The 20,228-nt window shown below is 42.5% G+C and overlaps 1 protein-coding gene across 5 annotated transcripts in view; it reads right to left on the bottom strand.

Moving 5' to 3' along the window:
• Nucleotides 1-241: 241 nt before the first annotated feature.
• Nucleotides 242-20,228, bottom strand: part of ST7 (suppression of tumorigenicity 7) — a 252,225-nt gene continuing 232,238 nt past the window's right edge. For 3 of the 5 annotated variants that reach the window (XM_043589321.1, XM_043589323.1, XM_043589325.1), the window contains 3 exons: nucleotides 11,512-11,604; nucleotides 8,541-8,680; nucleotides 6,429-7,477 (listed from right to left, as the gene is read on the bottom strand). In XM_043589321.1, the coding sequence (XP_043445256.1) occupies nucleotides 7,358-7,477; nucleotides 8,541-8,680; nucleotides 11,512-11,604 (353 nt within the window). In that variant the 3' untranslated portion in view covers nucleotides 6,429-7,357. Of the gene's footprint in view, nucleotides 593-6,428; nucleotides 7,478-8,540; nucleotides 8,681-11,511; nucleotides 11,605-20,228 lie in introns of those variants that run through there. The other 2 variants (XM_043589322.1, XM_043589324.1) reach the window with 1 other exon arrangement.

The raw sequence follows: 20,228 nt of genomic DNA, 5'->3' as shown, positions 1-20,228 counted from the left end.
ACGAGGAACGACAGTTTGGGGCTGAAAAAGATGGTACATTTTTGCCGAAGACATTCCATTTTCCAAACCACCGACTGTATGTAGGAGTACTAAGGGCCTCCCGGGATGAGTTCCATTAGCAAAGAAAACCATTGTGGGACATTCAGAAGATCTGGGTCCTTAGTAAATGAAATGTAAACACATAAGTTTATTTGGGACACCAACACTTTTAAGGTTGGAAGACACCGGAAGACACAAATGGTTGCTGCAATACACAAAAGTTTATTTTTGATTTTTTTTTCTTTTCTGAAGGCAAAATATAATAGAACTGAACATCAATGAATTTTGTACAACAAAAACAGCTTTTAATATGGAACAGACAGTCCATGAATGATTTAAAATCTCGGAATGGCTTCCCTTTTTCAAAGTCATGCTTTCTTGCGGTCCACGAGGAGTTGGCACAAAGAGACAGTGGCAGCCCGCTGGGTGAGCTGAGGGGAAGGACGGGTGGGCTTCCCTAGATCCGCGTCAGCTGGTGCCACAGGCTGGATGGGAGGATGCTTTCCACTTTCTCCATGACAAAGTTTAGGGGGGCAAACAAAGTGCTGAGGAACTGCAAAGAAACCAGAAAGGCAGAGAGTCAGGAGAGATCTCGTTCAAGGCTATAAAATGAACCTCTCCAACCTACATTTGCATCTTCAGTCTTGGTATCATGTAAGTCTCAAAGGCTACAATTTTATATTTATGTTTATGGGAAACATAGTTGATGACCACACCTGAGTTCCAGCCCCCACCCTCAGCTCTGATAGGTAAGGAGGAGAAGTGTCTGCTGCTGCCCCCTTCACTCCTGACAGCAGACCCACAGTCCCCAGTCCTTCCAATTCGTCTTTAGGATCTGCTCTGCCCCTACAGGTGCCATTAAAAAGGACTGACAGTTGGGTGACAAGTAGGCTGAGGAGTTAAAAGATGGTGACAACTTAGATCACCTGCCTGCCTAGCTGGGTACAGAACCCACTTTAAGTGGACAAGGCAATTTCAAAAAGGCAAGTTTGATACATGGCTGTAAATTGCTTTGGGATCCTATTGTCTCCGAAACACCTCTGTAGCCCATGCTCATTTCTGAACTACCTGCTTAGTGGAGTGCATCATGGACGCCTGGGAGAGGGCAGAAAACTGGCCAGTCCATGGATGACATGTCCTTGTTGAAGAAGTGCTGTCTGAGGAGATGTTTGGGAGCTCTCTCATTTGGTTTCTAAACTCCTTTCTGCTTTTCATGTAGAGAATAATGCTCATTAACAGTGCCTTTTAAGAAAGCCAAGTGCCTTGCCTGAGACTCATTTAACATAACCTCAAATTTGTTCTGATTATGTTCTTGTGAAGAATCAGCTTCATTCTGCAAACCATTCAGCATCTGGCAAGAAGAGGTCCCCTAACAGAGCCCCATATGAGACAGAGGTGTCTGGGTGGTTTCCATGCTCTCCATCTGTTTAGAACCAAGGTATTATCTCGTTAGGGTTCAATACCTGGTTCTTACACTGTGGTGTTCTTTGTCCTAATCCCTTATCCTCAGCAGAGCACAGTCTACACCACCAAGGGTAGTATGTAAATACACATGCAGAGGGGGAACATGGTTCTGAGGTCAAAGTAGTAGTATATTTAATGAAGTAAAACAGGCTCCTCCATTGGCCATACGTTCTATGACTTCAGGTCTTCCATAAGGGGTATGGCAGGCAAGTTTCCAAAATTCACTTGACCTCAGAATCTTTCCTTTTCTCTAGTTGTTTTTAAGAAGCAGTAGAATACTACTTGGGAAGGTCTGTGACACATTATAGCTGGACCATTAAGTGTGACATTAGAGTGAGGAAACTCAAGATAGTGTAAGATTTGGAATCTTTCCCCATGCTGTGTCTTTTACATCAATTAAATGTATTTACTCAGTAAGGCACCTAAGTGCTGGATGAAATATAAAGGACTCTGGGAACAAACTCCCATTATCAGGGAGCTCAAAGCCTAGGGTCATGGGGGAGGGATAGGTGGCCACAGAGATCTTTACACAACAAAGTAATAGTACCAGATAGACCATCATAGAATGGAAGATGGAAGATAAAAGCATCAAGAGGATTCAGAAAAGGGAGAGAATCCATTCGGATTGAAAGAATCAGGAAAAACTTAAAATGGAGCAACTGAAATAGACCACAACGGATGGCTGGGATGTCAGAGATGCAGATGGGGCAAGGATGGCAAGGAAAGAAATACAAGCAGGTGATCCCTCCAGGTTCAATGAGCAGCTGGAACAGAAATGGGAAAGTAACTGGTATGCTCAGAAGAGGATAAATAATTCAGCTTAGCTCAATAGTGCAGAGTCTAAAAGTGACCAGAAGAACTCTGGGGAGGGCCTTGAATGCCACCTTGGGTTTGGAGTTAAGAAATAGGCAGCCATGTTAGCACTTGAGCAAATGTGGATGGCTCTTTCATCAAGTGGGTCTTAGATATATGGCAATTTCTGGTAACCTTCTGAAACTGTCCTTTGTTACATGCACAGAACCATGTGGGATGCTCTCCCTGTGGCCCAGGAATGAGTAATTACTACCCAAGCTGCTGATGACAGAGTTTGTAAAATCCTAGCAATGAGAAGATTGTTTGTTTATTAAAATCCTAGTTTTGAGATTTTGTTTGTTTGTAATCTGAGACCACTAAGGCTCCATAAAACACAGCATCTGCCTATAATCCTAGTTCCATAAAGAGGAGCCAGGTGCTGACGTAGTCTGGATAAACCAGGGATGCTGACAGGGGTTGTTAGTTGGGGCTCACCAAACAAGTGATATTGCTGGTGAAGTTATCATCTCCTAAAGACTTGACCTAAAAAAGATTTAGAACCACCGAAGTTGTGATGGAGTGGGTAAGGAACTACTGAATACTAGCATGAGGTACTGTGGTTAGATGAAAGGCATCGCTCATGGTCTGTATTCTGGGCAATTTCACGCACTAAATGTGGGACACCAAGGAGCCTCAGCTTGGGTAGCAGAGCAAATGAAGAGGTCGTTACAAAGTTGCTTCAAAATAAGGCCTGTTTGTTTGCTTTGTTTTGGGCACTGACCTGACTTGCATAAAAGGAACAAAAGTGGGGCCTCTGGAAATCAAGAGGGGAATCTCCCACCCTGTTTGATGTCTGTAACTGCCCCTCTTCCCACACTGCACAGTAAGACACAGTGGGCCCTGACTCCTTGAACTTCACCTGCACTTCTCAATAAGGTTCCGCAAGAGAAATGAAGTCCTACCACCTCCAGTATATGTGATGATTTACTGCTCTCCCTCATATCTAGAGTGGTCTGTTCTTGGGAGAATTGAGAAAAGAATCCCCAGAACCTTTTCATAAAGATCCTAATTCTCTCGCAGCACCCAAGTGGGGATGTGCACCTTTTATTACTAAGCTACCTCCCTCCTCAGCACCCCTCCCTGCATCCTCTTCCCCATCCCTCTCCCACAGGGAACAAGCATAAAAGGTAATGAGGCGTCTGAAGCTGATAAGCCCTCTCATTCAGTAACCAGATAAAGGTTAGTGGCTTTCATCAGGAGGTATAAAAAACAAGTTTGGGGGAACATGCCTTGCTTTGGATGTTCATTTATACTTGTTTGCATGTTTGAAAATCAGACAATACTTTTTGGCCAGAGACTCAACCAATGCATGGAGAAACGGCAGTTTCACTTACAGACTCGGGAAATTTATGGCCTGAAAAGTTTAGTCTGAATGAGCAACACCAGGCACCCCTGGAACAGCTCGTCTATCTCAACATCCAAAACTTCTGTCCAGAGGGCAGAGATACATGGTCCAAAATGCACTGTGATTCAATCAGTGTCTTATGGTGAGAAAAGGCAACTGAACTAATAAAAAAGAGAGAGTGACACTTCAATCGCCTGATCCTCCTTTTCCCAAAACACCATTATTTAGAAGAAGGTCATGGCTTCCAACATGCTTCGTTAACATTCAAAATGCCTCTGCTTATCTGAATAAGTTCCAGGTGCCCTATGCAATCAGACAATTGACATTTCACTGTAATCAATATCAGACTTCAAAGAGGTCAAGGCCTATAAGTGAAGATGAGAGTCAGAAGTCAGGGGGCTCAGTCTCAGTGAAGGAGAGAGATCAGAGGAGGAAAGACAGAGCCCTTCAAAGCAGACAGGGTCAAAATGCTGACCTTCCCACATTCTATGAGGGGCTGGGTTTGGAACGATAACTTATTTATATGAGCAACCTTATCTTAGTAACCAAACATTCTAGGAAGAGTTAGTCTTAAGTCATTGAGGTAGATTAGATTAGGGGGGAAAGCCAGTTGAAGCCGTTCGTTTTACTATTTTCCAGTGGCTCCCACTTTGCTGTGGGCTTCTTGACTGGCTGCATATCAACATATAAACACACTGGAGAGTTCCCAAGCTGCATGTAGCCTGGGGGGTGCCAGTGCAATCTCTCTGCATCTACTAAAAGTCATTATCCCAGGGATATTATCTCAGGCGAGGGCTGAGAAAGTCATTTTCACAAGCTGCAAATGGTTGTGGGAAGCCTATAGGGTGACTGCGATAACGTGCAGGGGGCTTCATGAGAGGCCTGCAGCAGTGAGGAGGGTGAAAACATGGGGGAAGACTCTGGGGACAAGGTCGGGGGAGAGGGACGGTGCCTGTCTCCTTCAGGCCATCCATCTTCCTTCCCCACGAAGTCTCTCTAAACATTTTGGAAACTGTTAAACCTTCAGGAAGGGCAAGATGAATGTGATCTTCCAGGCAGAGGTTTAAAAGCAAATTTATCTAAACTATATTTGGTTATTATGAGTAGCTGACCAAACTACTGCACCTCGGTAGAGTATAAAATAGGAGGACCATAGGCAAAATGATATTTTATTCAATCATCTGATCTAGACTCAAAACCAGAGCTTTGGAAACATTAAATGATCCATAATGAACACATCACTGATATTCTGGAGCCAGTAGAGCCTTTTCTAGGGACACTTAGTTGTATTCTATTTACTATCCTCCACTCCCCCAGACCCTTCCCTGGTTAATGCAGTTTCAGGCCATTAGTCATTTCATTCAATATGGTGGTCTCAGCCCTGGCTGCACACCTGAATCGCCTGGGAAGCATCTGAAAACTTAAGATGCCCATGCTGCACCCCAGGCCAGTGAAGTCAGGAGGCAGGCATTAGTCACTTGTAAGCTCCCTAGGTGATTCCAAGGTACAGCCAGGGCGAAACATCTGTCACCTTCGAAAGCTTTCCCCCCAGTGGCACTGGCACAGCACCACGTACTTGTGAATGGCTGCTCAGATGTTCAGCTTGCTAGAGACCAGTGTTCCTAGAAGCAGGTATGGTGCTCAACACCTCACTCAGAACCTGCTGGAATCCTTGTTAAAAACACAGATTTCTGGGGCGCCTGGGTGGCACAGTCGGTTAAGCGTCCGACTTCAGCCAGGTCACGATCTTGCAGTCAGTGGGTTCGGGCCCCGCGTCAGGCTCTGGGCTGATGGCTCAGAGCCTGGAGCCTGTTTCCGATTCTGTGTCTCCCTCTCTCTCTGCCCCTCCCCCGTTCATGCTCTGTCTCTCTCTGTCCCCCAAAAAATAAATAAACGTTGAAAAAAAACATTTAAAAAAAAAAAAAAACACAGATTTCTGGGTGCTAGCACTCAATAATCTGAGTTTCTGGTGGTGGGGCCAAGTGAATTTTTTTCACACTAGAGGGTGAAAATCTCTCTTCTGATCCAAAAACCCACCAACTGCTATTTGTTTACTGAAAAACACTGGGACAATGACATATTTTTACAAAAATTCTCTAAAAATGTTTAAGAGAGGAACATAAAAGGAGGAAATATAATTGTCTACTATTGTAAATATATTCCTATTTTAAATTTTGCTAAGTTAAACTCTAGTCTATTCAGAATTTTGGCAACTATTTTTACTCAGAGGTTGGCTTGGGAGTATAATAATGAATAGTGGAGGTCCATAAACTAGGGAACATCCAACATGGGGCGTGGTGGGTTTAAAAATCATGTTATATACAGAAGACTTAAGGAAATTTGAGATGTTTTACCAAGAGTCAGAGGTCAGAGGTTGCCACGAATGTATTAGCTGTCATAAGAATTTGCAAGAAGGAGACTTGTTGAGTATAGTTTTGGAGGGTAGATAGGAACAACAGGTGGATATTAGAGGAAGGCATATTTTATATAAAGAAGACTTCTGAGTGATCCAACAATGAAATGGGCTTTGATGTTAAGTAGGCAAGTTCCCCATCACTGAGAGCATTCAAGAAGAGTCTAAATGACCTCCATCCCATTACTCTTGAAGGCAGTTTAAGGTCCCTTTCAACTCTAAGAGTCCATGATTATAATTACAAAAGAAGAGGAGAAATGCTAAACTGTATCTGATTTTTACAGTGATTCTTTCTGCAGAAACCACTACCATTTATTTATTTAATAATCATTTATTGAAAACCTACTACGTGCAAGGCACTGTGCAAAGCTTTGGGGATACAGAGATGAGGAAGACACAGTCCTGCTCTCAAGGAGCTCACATTCTAAAAGGGGGACGGACAAGTTTTTAACAATTATAGTACAATAAGTGTGATAATATAGGTATTCATAGAATACTGTGGGATCACGGAGGAAAGACCTCTAACTCAGCTTGGGAGAAACTTAGAAAGAAAGCTGAGTGTAAAAGAGTGAAGAGGAGTTAGTAGAGTGGACAAGCCAAGGTGGTGATAGGGAAGGGCGTTCCATGCAGAGCAAAAGGCACGTGCAAAGGCACTGAGGTGTACAAGAGCCTGTGCATCTGGGAGTGGTGAGTCACTATGGTCTAAGAGCAGTGTCTATGCAAGAGCTGGGAGAGATGAGGCTGAAGAGGCAAGCAAGGCATGATTGTAAAGGACCTTGCATGCCTTGCTAAAGATCTGGGACTTTATTCTGAAGTTGGTGGGAAACCTTTGGAGAAATTCAAGCAGGGAAGTGACATGCTCAGACTTGCATTTTAGAAAGATCATTCTTGTGTCAGTACGAGAGAAGGACTGGCAGGGGATGGAACTGGAAGCAAGGAGACCAGTTAAGACTCTGGCAGAGGAGTCCAAGCAAGAAATAACAAGACCTAAACTGAGAGAGATGCTATGGGGAGAGAAGGGGCTAAGTAGGGATGAATTACATTTACTGAACGCCTAGTAGCATTGGAGGTTAGATCCGACAGACTGGAAGCTGAGACAGGTAGGGTGTGGAGAGTGAGAGAGGAGCCTGGGAGGGCTGCTGCGCTTCTGGCTTGAGTAACTGGGTGGATGGCAGAGGCAATGGCAGAGGTCAGGAATACAGGAGGAGGGGTGGTTTTGGTGGTGGGGGAAGAGCGTGATGAGTTCAGTTTTGGAAATGCTGAGATTGAGGTGCCGGTGGAATTTCCAGTTCATCTTCAACACGCATGAAAATGCTCTTGCAATTCCAGTCCCTGAACTCTGCCGAGCAGAAAATGTCAATCATCTGGAAAGGGATTAAATCACCCAGCCAAGTTAGAAATCATCCTTTCTGACTCCACTCGCCTTGAAATCAGAATGGAGTTCCAGGAAAAAGCATTGATGCTCTTTTCCTTATTCCTTCTGTTTGAAACCCATCTGTGGCAAAATCCTTACACTTATCCTCACTGCATGTGAAGGTTAAAATGGTTGGTTTTCAGGGAGCCTTGGTGGCTCCGGTTAAACAGCCGGCTTCGGCTCAGGTCACGATCTCACGGTTTATGAGTTCGAGCCCCGCGTCAGGCTCTGTGCTGACAGCTCAGAACCTGGAACCTGCTTCGGATTCTGTCTCCCTCTCTCTCTGCCCCTCCCCCGCTTGCACTCTCTCTCTCTCTCTCTCTCTCTCTCTCAAAAATAAACGTTAAAAAAATGGTTGGTTTTCAACAAGGAAACAATGGCTCTTGATTGTCAATGCAGATGGCTTTTCTTATTATTAAAGCTCCTCTCCACAGTCCTACTTAAAGACTCTTACTGGATTTCCATATTCTAAATGTCACGTCTGTATATTTCTTAATACAAGTTCTTAATATACTTTTTAATTACGAGCCCTTCACACGTTCTCAGCTCATTCCCCAACAAGCCAACAGTTTGTACCCATTAAAATATTTATTGAAATCATCTTTGAAAATGTAAATCTCATGTTTATTGAAGGAAAGACTCACAATATCTAAAGATTAGAAATAATGTCATTCAACTTATGTAAAACTGAGTAATTTTCCATACATTTTCTCATTTACTAGGATTCCCTTAATTATTTATTTAATCCTTTTAGGTTTCATGCTTTTTTTGAAACCTGGTAATTTTTTTGTGAAATGAGGCAAGGCATGCATTTACAAACAACCTGCACTTTTCTCATTTGACCCTCAACCTTTTGATTCTACTGATGAAGATGAAAATTAAACAGTGAGCAAACAATCAATATAGGTATATCCATTTCTACACAACACTCCTTCATGTCTCTTCTCCTCCCCTTGGCTTCCCTTGGCTTCCCATGTCCCTTCCCTCAGGCCCCCCTCTTGGCAAATACTCACAGCTTTTGCAAAGACCCCCATGAGTTCCGGGAACTGATGTGTCAAGAGGGCCAGCATGGCTGTGAAGGAACACAATCCGGCAGTGAAGAGGATGAAGAAGGGAAGCTCCTTCTTTGGGTAAACTGAGACTTCATGGAAAGCTGTGGAGAAATGCAGACGGAAACATGAGTGCCATAGTGAAATGCATCCTCAGGGAATTTCTGTATGTGGGACTGACTCTTCAGAGCTGTGGCTGAAGCCTCTTGGAAATGAAAAGGGCAGGGTACTTGAATGAACCAGAGCCAACATCTGAGCCAGCCGCTGGCTTGCCTATCTGCTTCTCCCAAGTCCATGTTCAACCTTGAGCGCTCTACTTGGGAGGCATGATAGGGCTAATTTGAGGATGTTACATATTTTGGGGCAGGAACAGTAACACACTCTACGCCTAATACATAGTATTACTTTCTCAAAAGGAAACACAAATAAAACAAAACCTCATTCACATTATAAAATACATGTTCATTGGACAAAACCCGGAAAACCCAAAACTAAGTCTACTGGGGAAAAAAAAAAATCTTCTGTTTAGATTTTGACCTTCCTGTAATATTTTAGTCATTATAATGAGGCGATATTGGTTTATCTTGTATTTTTTCCTGGCACACTCTAAGTCTGTCGGTGGAGGGAGCCATCCTGATAGACATTCAGCAAGGACCTCACATGGTGGCCAATTCAATCTGCAAAGGTTGGAAATCAAGGCTGCAGGGGTCATCCGGCACAATTGTAGGAGAACCGTAATGATAAATACACTTGCAACAATCACCAAAAAAAACCCCAAACCCAAACCAAAACCAAAACAAAAAAAACAACCAAACAACCAAAAAACAAAAACAAAACAAAACAAAACAAAACAAACTGGTGCTCTTTAGAGCCCCTTCCATAACTTCAAAGTTTCAAATGTTGGGTTTAGGAAAACCAAAGAACAGGTGGTGCCAATGCCAAGGGAACGGACGCCCTGCTTTCTGCTCACCGTGTGGCTGTGAGCAGCCTGGGCGCTGGGGGTTCCCTCCAGGGGAGATAAGCTGGCCTGTGCAGAGAGAGGGGCCCCAGCTGCAGGCGCCCTGGCTGAGGGGGCTGTAAAACTGCCTGTGAGCAGTACTGCCACTGGAACCGAGAGGGTCCAAGTGCTCCACGTTCTTCAGGAAATCCAAGATCTGAAGGCCTTTCTGCGACTGTTCAGCTCTCATTACTTACAGCCCTAAACTATAACCCGCTTGGCCTGAAAGTGAGGGTGGAGACAGCAGGGAGGGACAGAGCACAAAGAAGTGTGCACACCTGAATTCGGGCCATCCACCTGCTGGGATTCGAAAGAAGGTACAAGCACGCTTGGGGCCTAATGTCCAACAAGGGTACTTTTAAAGTGCAAAACGTGGGTAGCATTTAAAACAATTGGCCCTCTTTGTATCCACACCATCCTTGCTGTCAACACCCAACCCCCGAAAGATTTTGAGGGGAGATCAGATTTTGGGCGACTGCATTCAGTTCAAGAAATGAGAGTCATAACTTTCTATTTCAGGTTCATAAAGATTACTCCTATGAAGTTTCTTTTAAGAGCTATAATCTCGTTCTAATAGTGAATCTAGTCCCATGGAAACTTTATTGGATTCAAAGAAAACATTTTAAAACTGTGCTTTTCAGAAAACTGCCATTCTTACTAGAAATGGAAATTTTAACAAGGGTCTCCCTGAAGGAGAGTCCAAAGGTAAAGTGTGGGCACACATAACAGAAATTTCTGAAATAGAATCTAATGTAGTGTGAGGCATTTTCACAATAAAACTCGGGCAAGAAGCAACGCATCACTGAACTTTCCCGGCTCCATAAGGAACAAACATGACATTGCCTCGGGCCAGCAAGGAAACAGGTGAGCCACCTCTCGCTGCTTCAGTCTACGAGAGCAATTTGTTTTGCACCCAGACCCCACCGTGTTGGGGATTTATGATAGGCTCAATAACATTGGCATTGCACAATTTATTATTGGAGCACCTAGGGCTCCAAATCTACACTACTCCCCTGGGCTCTGAGATAGGCTATACCTGGGGTGGGTCAAAGAGAGGCGGTGGTAGGAGAGAGGACAAGGGAGAGAGAATAGCCAAAATTTGGAGCTTATTATCTGAGGGAGGAAAATATGTCCTAAGTCAGGGCCACACGAAGAGCCTGGACAGGATCCCCGAATACAGTATGATTTGATAATAGCTATTTAGTAGGACTTGTCAAAACAATGTCGTATTACAGTAAACCAAATCATTCTTCCCACGTGCGGTGTGGACCAAGAGACTGCCAGCTTGTAAGGTTCTTGAGGGCAGGGTTCCCCCTCTTCTTGCTGCATACAGTGCTGAGGCTGCACGTGTGCTCTGCACATGTCATGCCAACCCACTACGTGCATCCATGAGCTGCTCATGGGAAATCCCTCTGGCCAAGAGCATTGCATCACCACAGACAGCACGCCCGCCCTGCCCCACGACTCTGCCTCTGGCAATGATGCCAGCGTCCTGGCACTGCCCTCTCATCCGTGACTCATGTGCAGCACCCTCTGAAGTCAGTGCTTCCTCTTCAAACTCCACTCTGTGCAGACTGCATTTGACCAGCTGGGCCACACAAGGGGGAACCACGCACAGTGGACCAGCCCGTGCACATCAGCCTGGAACTAGGGGTCTCTGCTCAGGCCAACTGGTACATGATAGCTCTTCATTTAAATTTAAGTCCTTGGAGGTCTTTCCCTTTGATGAATCTGGAGGGACTTGGAGGAGCAGGATGCCAAACCCACACACATAACTCATTTTAATGCATATGCTATCCAGTAAGGACAGGGCTTGGGAGAAGAGTAATAAAAGACAAGGAACACTGTAAACATTTATCATTCCCACCTCTTCCCATCCCCACATTCGTGCACACCACCCTCACTGGCTGAGGAGAGGAATACAGAAGTGAGACTTACATGGAAGCAGCTCTCGATCTGCTGTTTCTGTACAGATTGGGTAAGGATAAAACAGATGTCCCTTTTCCAAGGGATAAGGGATCATCCGAAAAGCTGAAAATGAGAAACAATATGTTAGAGGTTCAATATTTGTCTCATAACTTCTCAATTTCAAAAAGGGGCTTTCGAGCATTTTTATAATGGTAAACAGTTCTACAAGTAACTCCCAGAAAGGATGCAAGAGTTACCCAAACTCTGAGTTATATGCCAGATAAGCTGTCAGAGATGCATTATGATGTATGACTCACACATTTATCTCACACTATATATTCTGGGCAAACCTCACAAAACTGGGTGGGGATAGGGTGCAGGGGAGTAGGGAAGCCATCAGCTCAATGCCCAGGATTTCCTCATCTACAAAGTATTATTAAAATGTCACAAGCACTAATTCAATATAGCTCAACTGATGGTAATAACACAAACCTGGATTGAAATGCTTCCCCAAGAAGCAAATGTGGATTGACTAGCTGAAGCTTGTTATAGATGTACAAATATGAAAGGCATTCTACCATGTCTATTTAAAAAACAGGTCTAGGTGGATGAGAATTCCAACCAAGATGGACAAAAGTGCAAACCTAAAATTGCATGACTTGGGAGGTATTTCTAAACTTTAAATGAAACTTTTCAATCTTCAATACCATGTGGGGGGAAAATGGATCTGGAGAGATTGATTATCTGTGTTTTGATGATGTCAGGCCACCTAAATTCTGCTCTTGTGGCTTCAGATAACATGAGGTCTCACACTGAATTATGGCTTTCCAATCAATCCATCCCTTTCCATTATCACGTGTGTTACTCTCCCTGTTACGATGTCATCAGCATGTTAGTCTCACTGTTGCTATGAACTTAGTGCTCACAGAGTAATTTTTCTTCAACAGATGTCCTTTGACTACAGCATGCTGTACATGTAAAGTATAAAAACGACACCCTACATTGGCAAGGTCACATAACAATCCTTGCTTTCATGTGTATCAAAGAGGAGTAGGTAGGGGCAACACAACAATCTTTTTAGTCTTAAATGCTGCATTTCAAGGAATCGTAGCTACATCCTCAGCTGTGTAATTACCTCCACCTTCTCAAAATGCCATCAATGTACGTATTTATCTTTTGCATACTTATTTCAAATGGGAATCAGAAACAAAGAATGTTCTCCCTCACAAGAAATGACAAGGTTCCATTGTAACCAGCATCAGTGCACATATGGTATTTATTCTGGTGTCTGAATATTATTTAAAAGTAAAAACATTATGTATGTGATTCCAGCATTTGGAATGCAGTCAATCTACACCACAGTGGTATCACTCTGAGGTTACAGCACATTGCCATGGAGAATATAAATCACTAGAAACGTGGGATTAGAGCAGAGCCAGTGTGCTGGCAGTTTGCTGAGGTAAAAATGTTATCAATTTTCCTCTTGTAACAGAAACCTCTTAAACGGAGATTAAAACATTAAAAACACCCCAGACTTTAACTCTTCTTAAAATGAAAGGCTCACCCTAGTTCAATCAGACTTTTCTTTCACACAAAGATGGCTTCTGCTCACTGCAACTAACAAGAGGCACTCCCTGCACAGGTTGTTAGCACGCAGACATCACTCAGAGGAACCAGTATGTCTCAATAGGTTTGCAAGACGAGGAAAAAAAAGTACAAAACAAAACCAGTGCCTTAACAGGGTACGCTAAAATCTCTTCTGGGAAGCAGTGTGTTTAAATTTAAACTGCAGTATGGCAGGATTTTAATACCGTTTCCCATAAATGAAGGCTGCTATGAAAGCATCCCAAAAATGTGGAAAAACCTACGTGGAATTTTTTTTTTTTACCCCAGATTCTCTATGCACGACAGGGCTGCTGTAATTATGAATCTGTTCAGGTTCACATGATGTAAATAAACCCTCACTTTTCAAAGCGGCTATAAATTTGAATGCTAAATTTTACTCAAAATTGAAGTCAGTCTGTACTTCAGGGAGCAATTTTTTAAGTGAAATATAGGAGTGCAAGATCTTGAGAGTGTTCAACCATAGAAATCAAATGGTTGGTTGGTGTCTTTTCAGTCAGATGCCAGATCTTTTTTTCTGCAGTGTTTGGCGTGCATACAGGATTCTGTGCATCAAGTTAGTCTTTTCCTTCTAATCAGTTCTGGTCTTTTTGGAGAGGGTGGAGAGAGTGGTTACATACAACTTACACACACACACACACACACACACACACAGTCGTCCTGCACTGTTCTCCCCACCTCGCCCCCTCCCACGGCTCCCTCCCTCACAACCTCCACGACTGAAAGATGTTTGGGGCACTCTAAAAATTTTGTTCTCATGTCAGTTGTCATTTACATCGAGTTCAGAAAATAAGATTAAGCTTTTTGGCTTCACTAAACAAAAGCAAATACAATTTCTGTTTGCAATTCTATCCCTCAGCCACCCTGCTGTGCAGGGTCCAGGAGAGTGTGAGATAAGCAGTGGAGGTCTGGGGAGAGCAGCAAGAGGCACTACAGAAGCCCCACCAGCCTCACCTCCCACCTCCGGATCCCCTCGTTGAGAAGACAAGAACCTCGTGGCTTTAGCTGAATGTCCAGAAATTTTGCAAGTGCAAATAGTTACATGCTGATCTGATGGTGGAAAGAGGAATTAAAAAAAAAAAAAAAAGCGCATCTATTTTATTAATTTTATCTATTTCCTAAGTGACTACAAAGCTCCTAAAAATCTTTGTCTGGAAAAACACACGTTTCAGAGGAATTAAAAATGTACATGTATTTGGTTAAAAACAAAACAAAAAAGCTGGGCCACTCCAGGTTAATGCATAATACACGAACGGCATTTCATGTCTGCATTTTCCTCTATGTGCCGTCACCTCTCCTACCTTGACTTCTGTTGCGCCATTGAGGAAGAGACAAAATGAAATGGGGAGCCAGTTAATGAACACATAGGACCCCCACAGCAAAGTCTGAGGCATTACACTGCTGTCTTTTCTCCCTGACCAGACTTGTTTTCTAAGCCCCATGCCTTTCAGTGCTGTGCTCACCAGAGACCCTATACTAATCCTGGAGAAAAAAATTAACACAACCAAAAAAGGGACAGAAGGATAGATACATGAACAAACTGATTCCCAATTTTCCCATTGATTTCCAGTGACCTCTCATCTTACTCACTATATGGATAAGGATAGAAGATAACGTGGGATATTTTGTCTATGTTGGCCTTTTTCAAAGAGGACCTCAGAGAACTTTATATAGACAGATTACTTGTAGTAGTGAGAAGTGAGTTTGAATCCTAGCTCCACCTTATTAAAATGTGAGTGCTTCCTCATGTGCCTGGGATAGAAAGGTGAGCCACACACTGTCCCTGCATTGATGGAGCTCACTGCCTGCGGCGGGAAACAGATGATCCAATAATAATGAAAATCAGCGTGGAAGTTTCCCTGTGATGGTGCCCCCATGCTGTGCATATCTAATAAAGGAGTCGTGGAGGTGACAGGTAAGGATGAGCTAAACTTGACCAAGCTAACAACTGTATGAGACTGGGTGGGTCATTAGTCTGTGTCCAGTCTCTCTGTCTGCAAACATGAGAATACTACAGACTCTGAGAGGCTTCAAGAAACTAAGTGTCTAAACATGGGGCCCGATGGCCCAATAAAGGTTAGGTTTCTCTTTACATTCTCTTTCTACTAAACCCAAAGTTCCTACTTTCTCTATCAGGTCATACTCTTGCTATTAAGTAAAAATGCTACTTGTTTATAAACAACTAGAAGTGCAAATGACAGAGCAGAAAACTATCATCAAAATATAAATTTTACATTGTCACCTTTGAATGTAAAGTAGGTAACTGGCTCTAAAGGCTAGCTGTCTTTTATGAGGCATTTGGGCACAATAATAAAGAGTTCTAAAGTCAAAAAGCCTGGGTTCTGATCCACATTCTTTCACTAGTTATGTGGTCTTGGGAAAATCACCCTCCCTTGATTTAATGATGTACCAGTCCAATTCTGAAGAGAAATTCTGGAATTTTATAGGAGATTCACTAACTTGCTGGTGACCATCAACACCTGAACACTCTGTTCCTACTTCCATGACAGTACTGCCTGTGTGCACACTGTATGTTATATGTGCGTGTGTGTTTCTAGATGTATATGTGACTATATAGGAGCAGACGCATATGTGTATTCACACACACACACACATATTAATGTTTCTCTCAAAGCATTTAAGAGTCTTATGTATCCTGGTCTCTCCAACACAACGCCTGGCACAAAGGAGGCGCTCAATAAATGTTCAATGAATAAAGGAATAAGTGAACTAATGCACAATCAGGAAGAGACACAGTTTTCCTTTTAAAATCTCAGGCGGATTGAAATTATGGCCCATCGCCAAGATAGAATAAATGAAAGGGACAAGCTGGTCTTACTGGGCAGTAGGTGACGAGGCATTGCATGACATCTGGAGACTGGCTATGACAGTAAGTTAACTACGACCAGAAACTTTAGCAGACCATCGCTTTCTCCCCAAATTATAAAATTTAGCATTAGCTCTATGGGCTGAGTGGTGGGGAAATCTCTCTTTAGCAGTCCAAAAGGTGCCAGCCTTTTGGAGGAAAGGTTTGGTTAGAGGAAATGCCCCAAGGACCACATCTTACAGCAAGCAGCATTTACTATCAGGTTCAAAGAGAATAAATTAGAATCAGAATTTCATCCTATGCTTCAACAATGGGCCATTTTCTCCTCTCAAAGGAAATATTCTGCCTTAGTCCCCCTCAAAAACACCACCTTCAAATCTTATACATTATTTAGTGAATTCTTTGGGGAGAAAAAAATCTCCAAAAAGAAAATAAAGAGTCTTACTTGGTCAAGTGGAAAAAACGGAAACAAAGAAAGGCTAAGTGATTTACCCTATGGCATACTTGTCTTCTGATATATAGAACTAAGTTAAATCTTAAAGTTCATAGTTGCGGTCAGCAGACTACCCTGCTTTGTAAAATAAATACAGCTAAAATGAGCCTTGTAAAGATCGAGGTAGGAAGGAGATAAGGCCACATCAGTATTTAATATAGGTAAAACATAGATGTGCCATTTAAAATAGGGCCCCATAAGGCGCAATACTGTTGTAAATAAGACCCAGTTCAAATGAGATCCCTCATTTATATACATTTTGTATATTCAACTCAGACTTGCAGAAATGTGTGTGTGTGTGTGTGTGTGTGTGTGTATGTGTGTGTGTGTGTGTGTTTGTGTGTGAGGATAACCAGAACCTACAGTGTTTAAAATAAGTGTAATTCAGATAAGGTGGCAGCTGTGTAATGACCTAAGAAACATATTTTTAAATCTTGTAAATTAAAGCTTTTCCCCTTTCTTGATTATCTTGACTTTGAGGAACATATTGTGCAATTTCAGGGGCTGGGATAGTGATGAATCAAACATTTTAGAAACCTTTGAAATGCTGATGTATTTGTGGTTGAGGACTCAGGTTTTTTTTTAACCACCATATGTTTCAAACCCAAACAATCTCTGCCATGCATCAGCTGGACTTTGGGGTTTTATCAAAAATGTGAGTTATTTCAGCCTGATTGGTGGGAAATTCACTTAATTCCACAAGATGACTAACGCTCATAATAAACTCATTAAAGTGCAAAGCAAAATATAATCTCCATCCCTACTCCTAAACCAACACTTTTGACAGAAGAATGTTTTTTAATCTCCAAAAGATCAACTGACTAAAAGAATACTCATTCTCAACATGGGAACTGGTGAAATTAGGTACTGTTACCTTCATCCCTGAATTCCCTTTCTAATGAAAAGGGGAAGTTGAAAGGGAGTTGGGGAATGGCCTTAAATTTCAGAATGAACTAGAAAAGATGTAAAGGACAAAACCTAAAGTAGGAGGCTGGTGATGTCAAAAGGCGCCACCACGTGGTGCACTGGAGGAAGTGCAGCCTCCTGCACTCGGGCACAGGCGGTCTGAGGGACCTCTGAGGGAGACGGAGCAGTTCACCTACTGTAGTTGCCCCAGAGCAACTGCCTTGAAGCCCAACACGCTGGGGTGGGAAGAGGGCAATCAATATCATCTGTGATTCACAGTTTTGAGAAACTGGGTGTGTTAAGTAAATACCACTACAGGTAGCCACGTCGGAATTGTAATCCAAGTCCTCTGATTTAAAATCCAAACTCTGATGCCTCCATTTAATTTAACTCAGAATGGACACAGGTCAGGAAGCACTGTCAAAAGACTGCACATGACTGTCTGAAGTTAAAGTGGTAATTCTTTCTTCTAAATTCCATGAGAGATTTAGAGCTTTGTTCATAAAAAAAAAACAAAAACAAAAAACAAAAACAAAAAAAAACCCTAGAACTTTGCAGTGAAACATACACATATGTGCTTGTAGAAAAATACATATGCTTGTTGAGAAGACTGGAAAAATGCAAATATGAAGGAAAAAATCTCTTAAAGTCCACTTAAAGATGCATTTATTTCCAGTCTCTTTCCTTTGTTTACATGTAGAATTTATTGTTTATAAAATTGGGTTCATTCTACATTTAAAATATTTAAGTCAACATTCCACAACAAAAATACAATTTTATATAGAATGATTAACTTTCTAAACACTAGAAGAGGAGTAAGTACTCCCGAGCCTATAAGTTGTGGTGTAAATTGAAGGCTTCCAAGCGAATGTCTCAGAGATAACTGATCCTCTTATGCTTAACCTATTCAGGCAAAAGCTACATAGCTGGTATTATAGAAAAGAAGCCTGAAGGGAAAGTGGACTTGGGTTTACATCCTAGCTCCACCAACAGGGGCTGCAAGACTTACAACAAGCCACTCCTCTCGATGGCCGTGTTCCTCTATTACACAACTGAGGTGGCCACCTCTCTCTCTCTCCGGTCTAACTCAGAACATTGTCAGGAAGAGTACATGAAATGATGGGCATGAAACTCTTGGTAAATTACCCAGCTGTACACCCACTCTTGAAGGTGCTTGGTATTCTCCAAGACACCTGTGCCTAGGAAGCACTCACACAGTTCCCATCTAGAACTGCATGGTAGGACTCTCTTTTCAAAAACTTAATAGTAAGTAGTGCAACTTCCTTGGAGTGGTTTCTATTTATCCGTAAGGATCAAATGCAGAATTTCTCTTTCTTTGAGGTCCCCGACTGCCTTGCTATCCTGGTTTATGTCTAAATATTCATCTCCTCTCTTCATTCCAATAAAATCTGAGGTAATTACATTCCCCTAACATTCCCACTCTGCTAGATTTTGGAGCTCACCAGGTTACTGCACATTTCTTCAGATCTCATTGTCCTTCCCAGTTGATTCAGAGAATCTCCCCATTGTTATCTGATTATATGGGTAACTCATTTCCAAACAAAATTTCCAGTTATTCCTGAGGGGATTTTTTTTTATGGTTATGCCATTCCTAACACCATGTCTCTATCATTTCTTGCCTCCCTGTTTTGATCCTTTCGATACAACTGTAACTTTCTTATCAATTTTGCTATGTTTCCCAAATGCTAATCTATGACTATATCTTTATTTGGTTAGCCAATCAATCCACTAAATTTTTCCACAACTAACCCTAGTTGAGGCCTCTAATGTTCAATCTTGCTAGGCTTTTTCTATTTCTTTCTCGTGTTTAAATAAAAATTCCTTTTGTCCTTTTTGGGAAGAACACCTTAAATGCAGTAATAAACCAAACCCAGTGGGGACTGTACACATGCCTACACATGCCCTCAGTGGAGTGAGCCGTCTTAACATAGGACCGGGACACCTGAAGTGTGTTATTACACTTATGGGGGGGGGGGAGGTGGAAGCATCAACCAAGTCAACATCACTCAAGTTATAAATAACAAATTATTTAAGTAAACTCACTATCAATTCTCTAAAGAAGTATTTTCAAAACTAAGCAAAAAACTTTCAGTCAACATGAGTCCCATCTCTGTCAACTTACTTTTACCCCATTCCCTGTGGCTGCCCACCCCCCAACCCCACCCCCTTCCTGCATCAATTTGGATTCCTGTTGGATTCGGGTGGGGCAGGAAAAGGGAAGAGCAGAAGATTATCAAAATAAAAATGGAAGCAGCAAAGATAAACAGAGTGAGAGGGATTAAAAAGACATTCCTTTGTGAGGCTGATCAGAGTAGGAGTGAACTAAGAAAAAATTATCAGAAGATTAATACTTGTTTTGTTTCCCTATGAGAGGGGAAAAAAAAAAACACCCCATGCTACATGTTGCATTTGTTTTGCTTAAACTAATAACAGTGTGTCAATGCACATATTGTCCAATAATCTGTAGTCTTGGGCCTTTCCTCTCAATTTGCATTCTTCCAAACAGCCCTGCCACTTAGCACAGTGTCCTTGGTTATGACACTGTCCTAGTTCTTCAAGGCTTGGTTCAAATTCCATATGACCTATAAGGTTACCCATGACTCCTCCACCCCACAGACCTCTCCCTTCTGAAAAGATCACTGGGCAGCTGCTGTCTGCTGGTTACTCCTCCCAACTAGATGAGACGCTCCTCCAGGACAGGGAGCGTTGTCTCACCGACAATTAAAGCCTCTTCTCCTTCATAGAATGGTTATGCCTGCCACATACTCAGACCGATTTATCCCTACATCTAGCCGATAAGCATTATCCATTAACACACCAATGCTCCACTTGCCACCAAACACGAGGGTCCTGTGGCCACTGCTCTTGTTCTGAAGC

Source organism: Prionailurus bengalensis, chromosome A2 (genome assembly GCF_016509475.1).
Source record: "Prionailurus bengalensis isolate Pbe53 chromosome A2, Fcat_Pben_1.1_paternal_pri, whole genome shotgun sequence".
Classification (NCBI taxonomy): Eukaryota; Metazoa; Chordata; class Mammalia; order Carnivora; family Felidae; genus Prionailurus; species Prionailurus bengalensis.
This window is presented reverse-complemented; position numbering and strand designations above follow the sequence as displayed.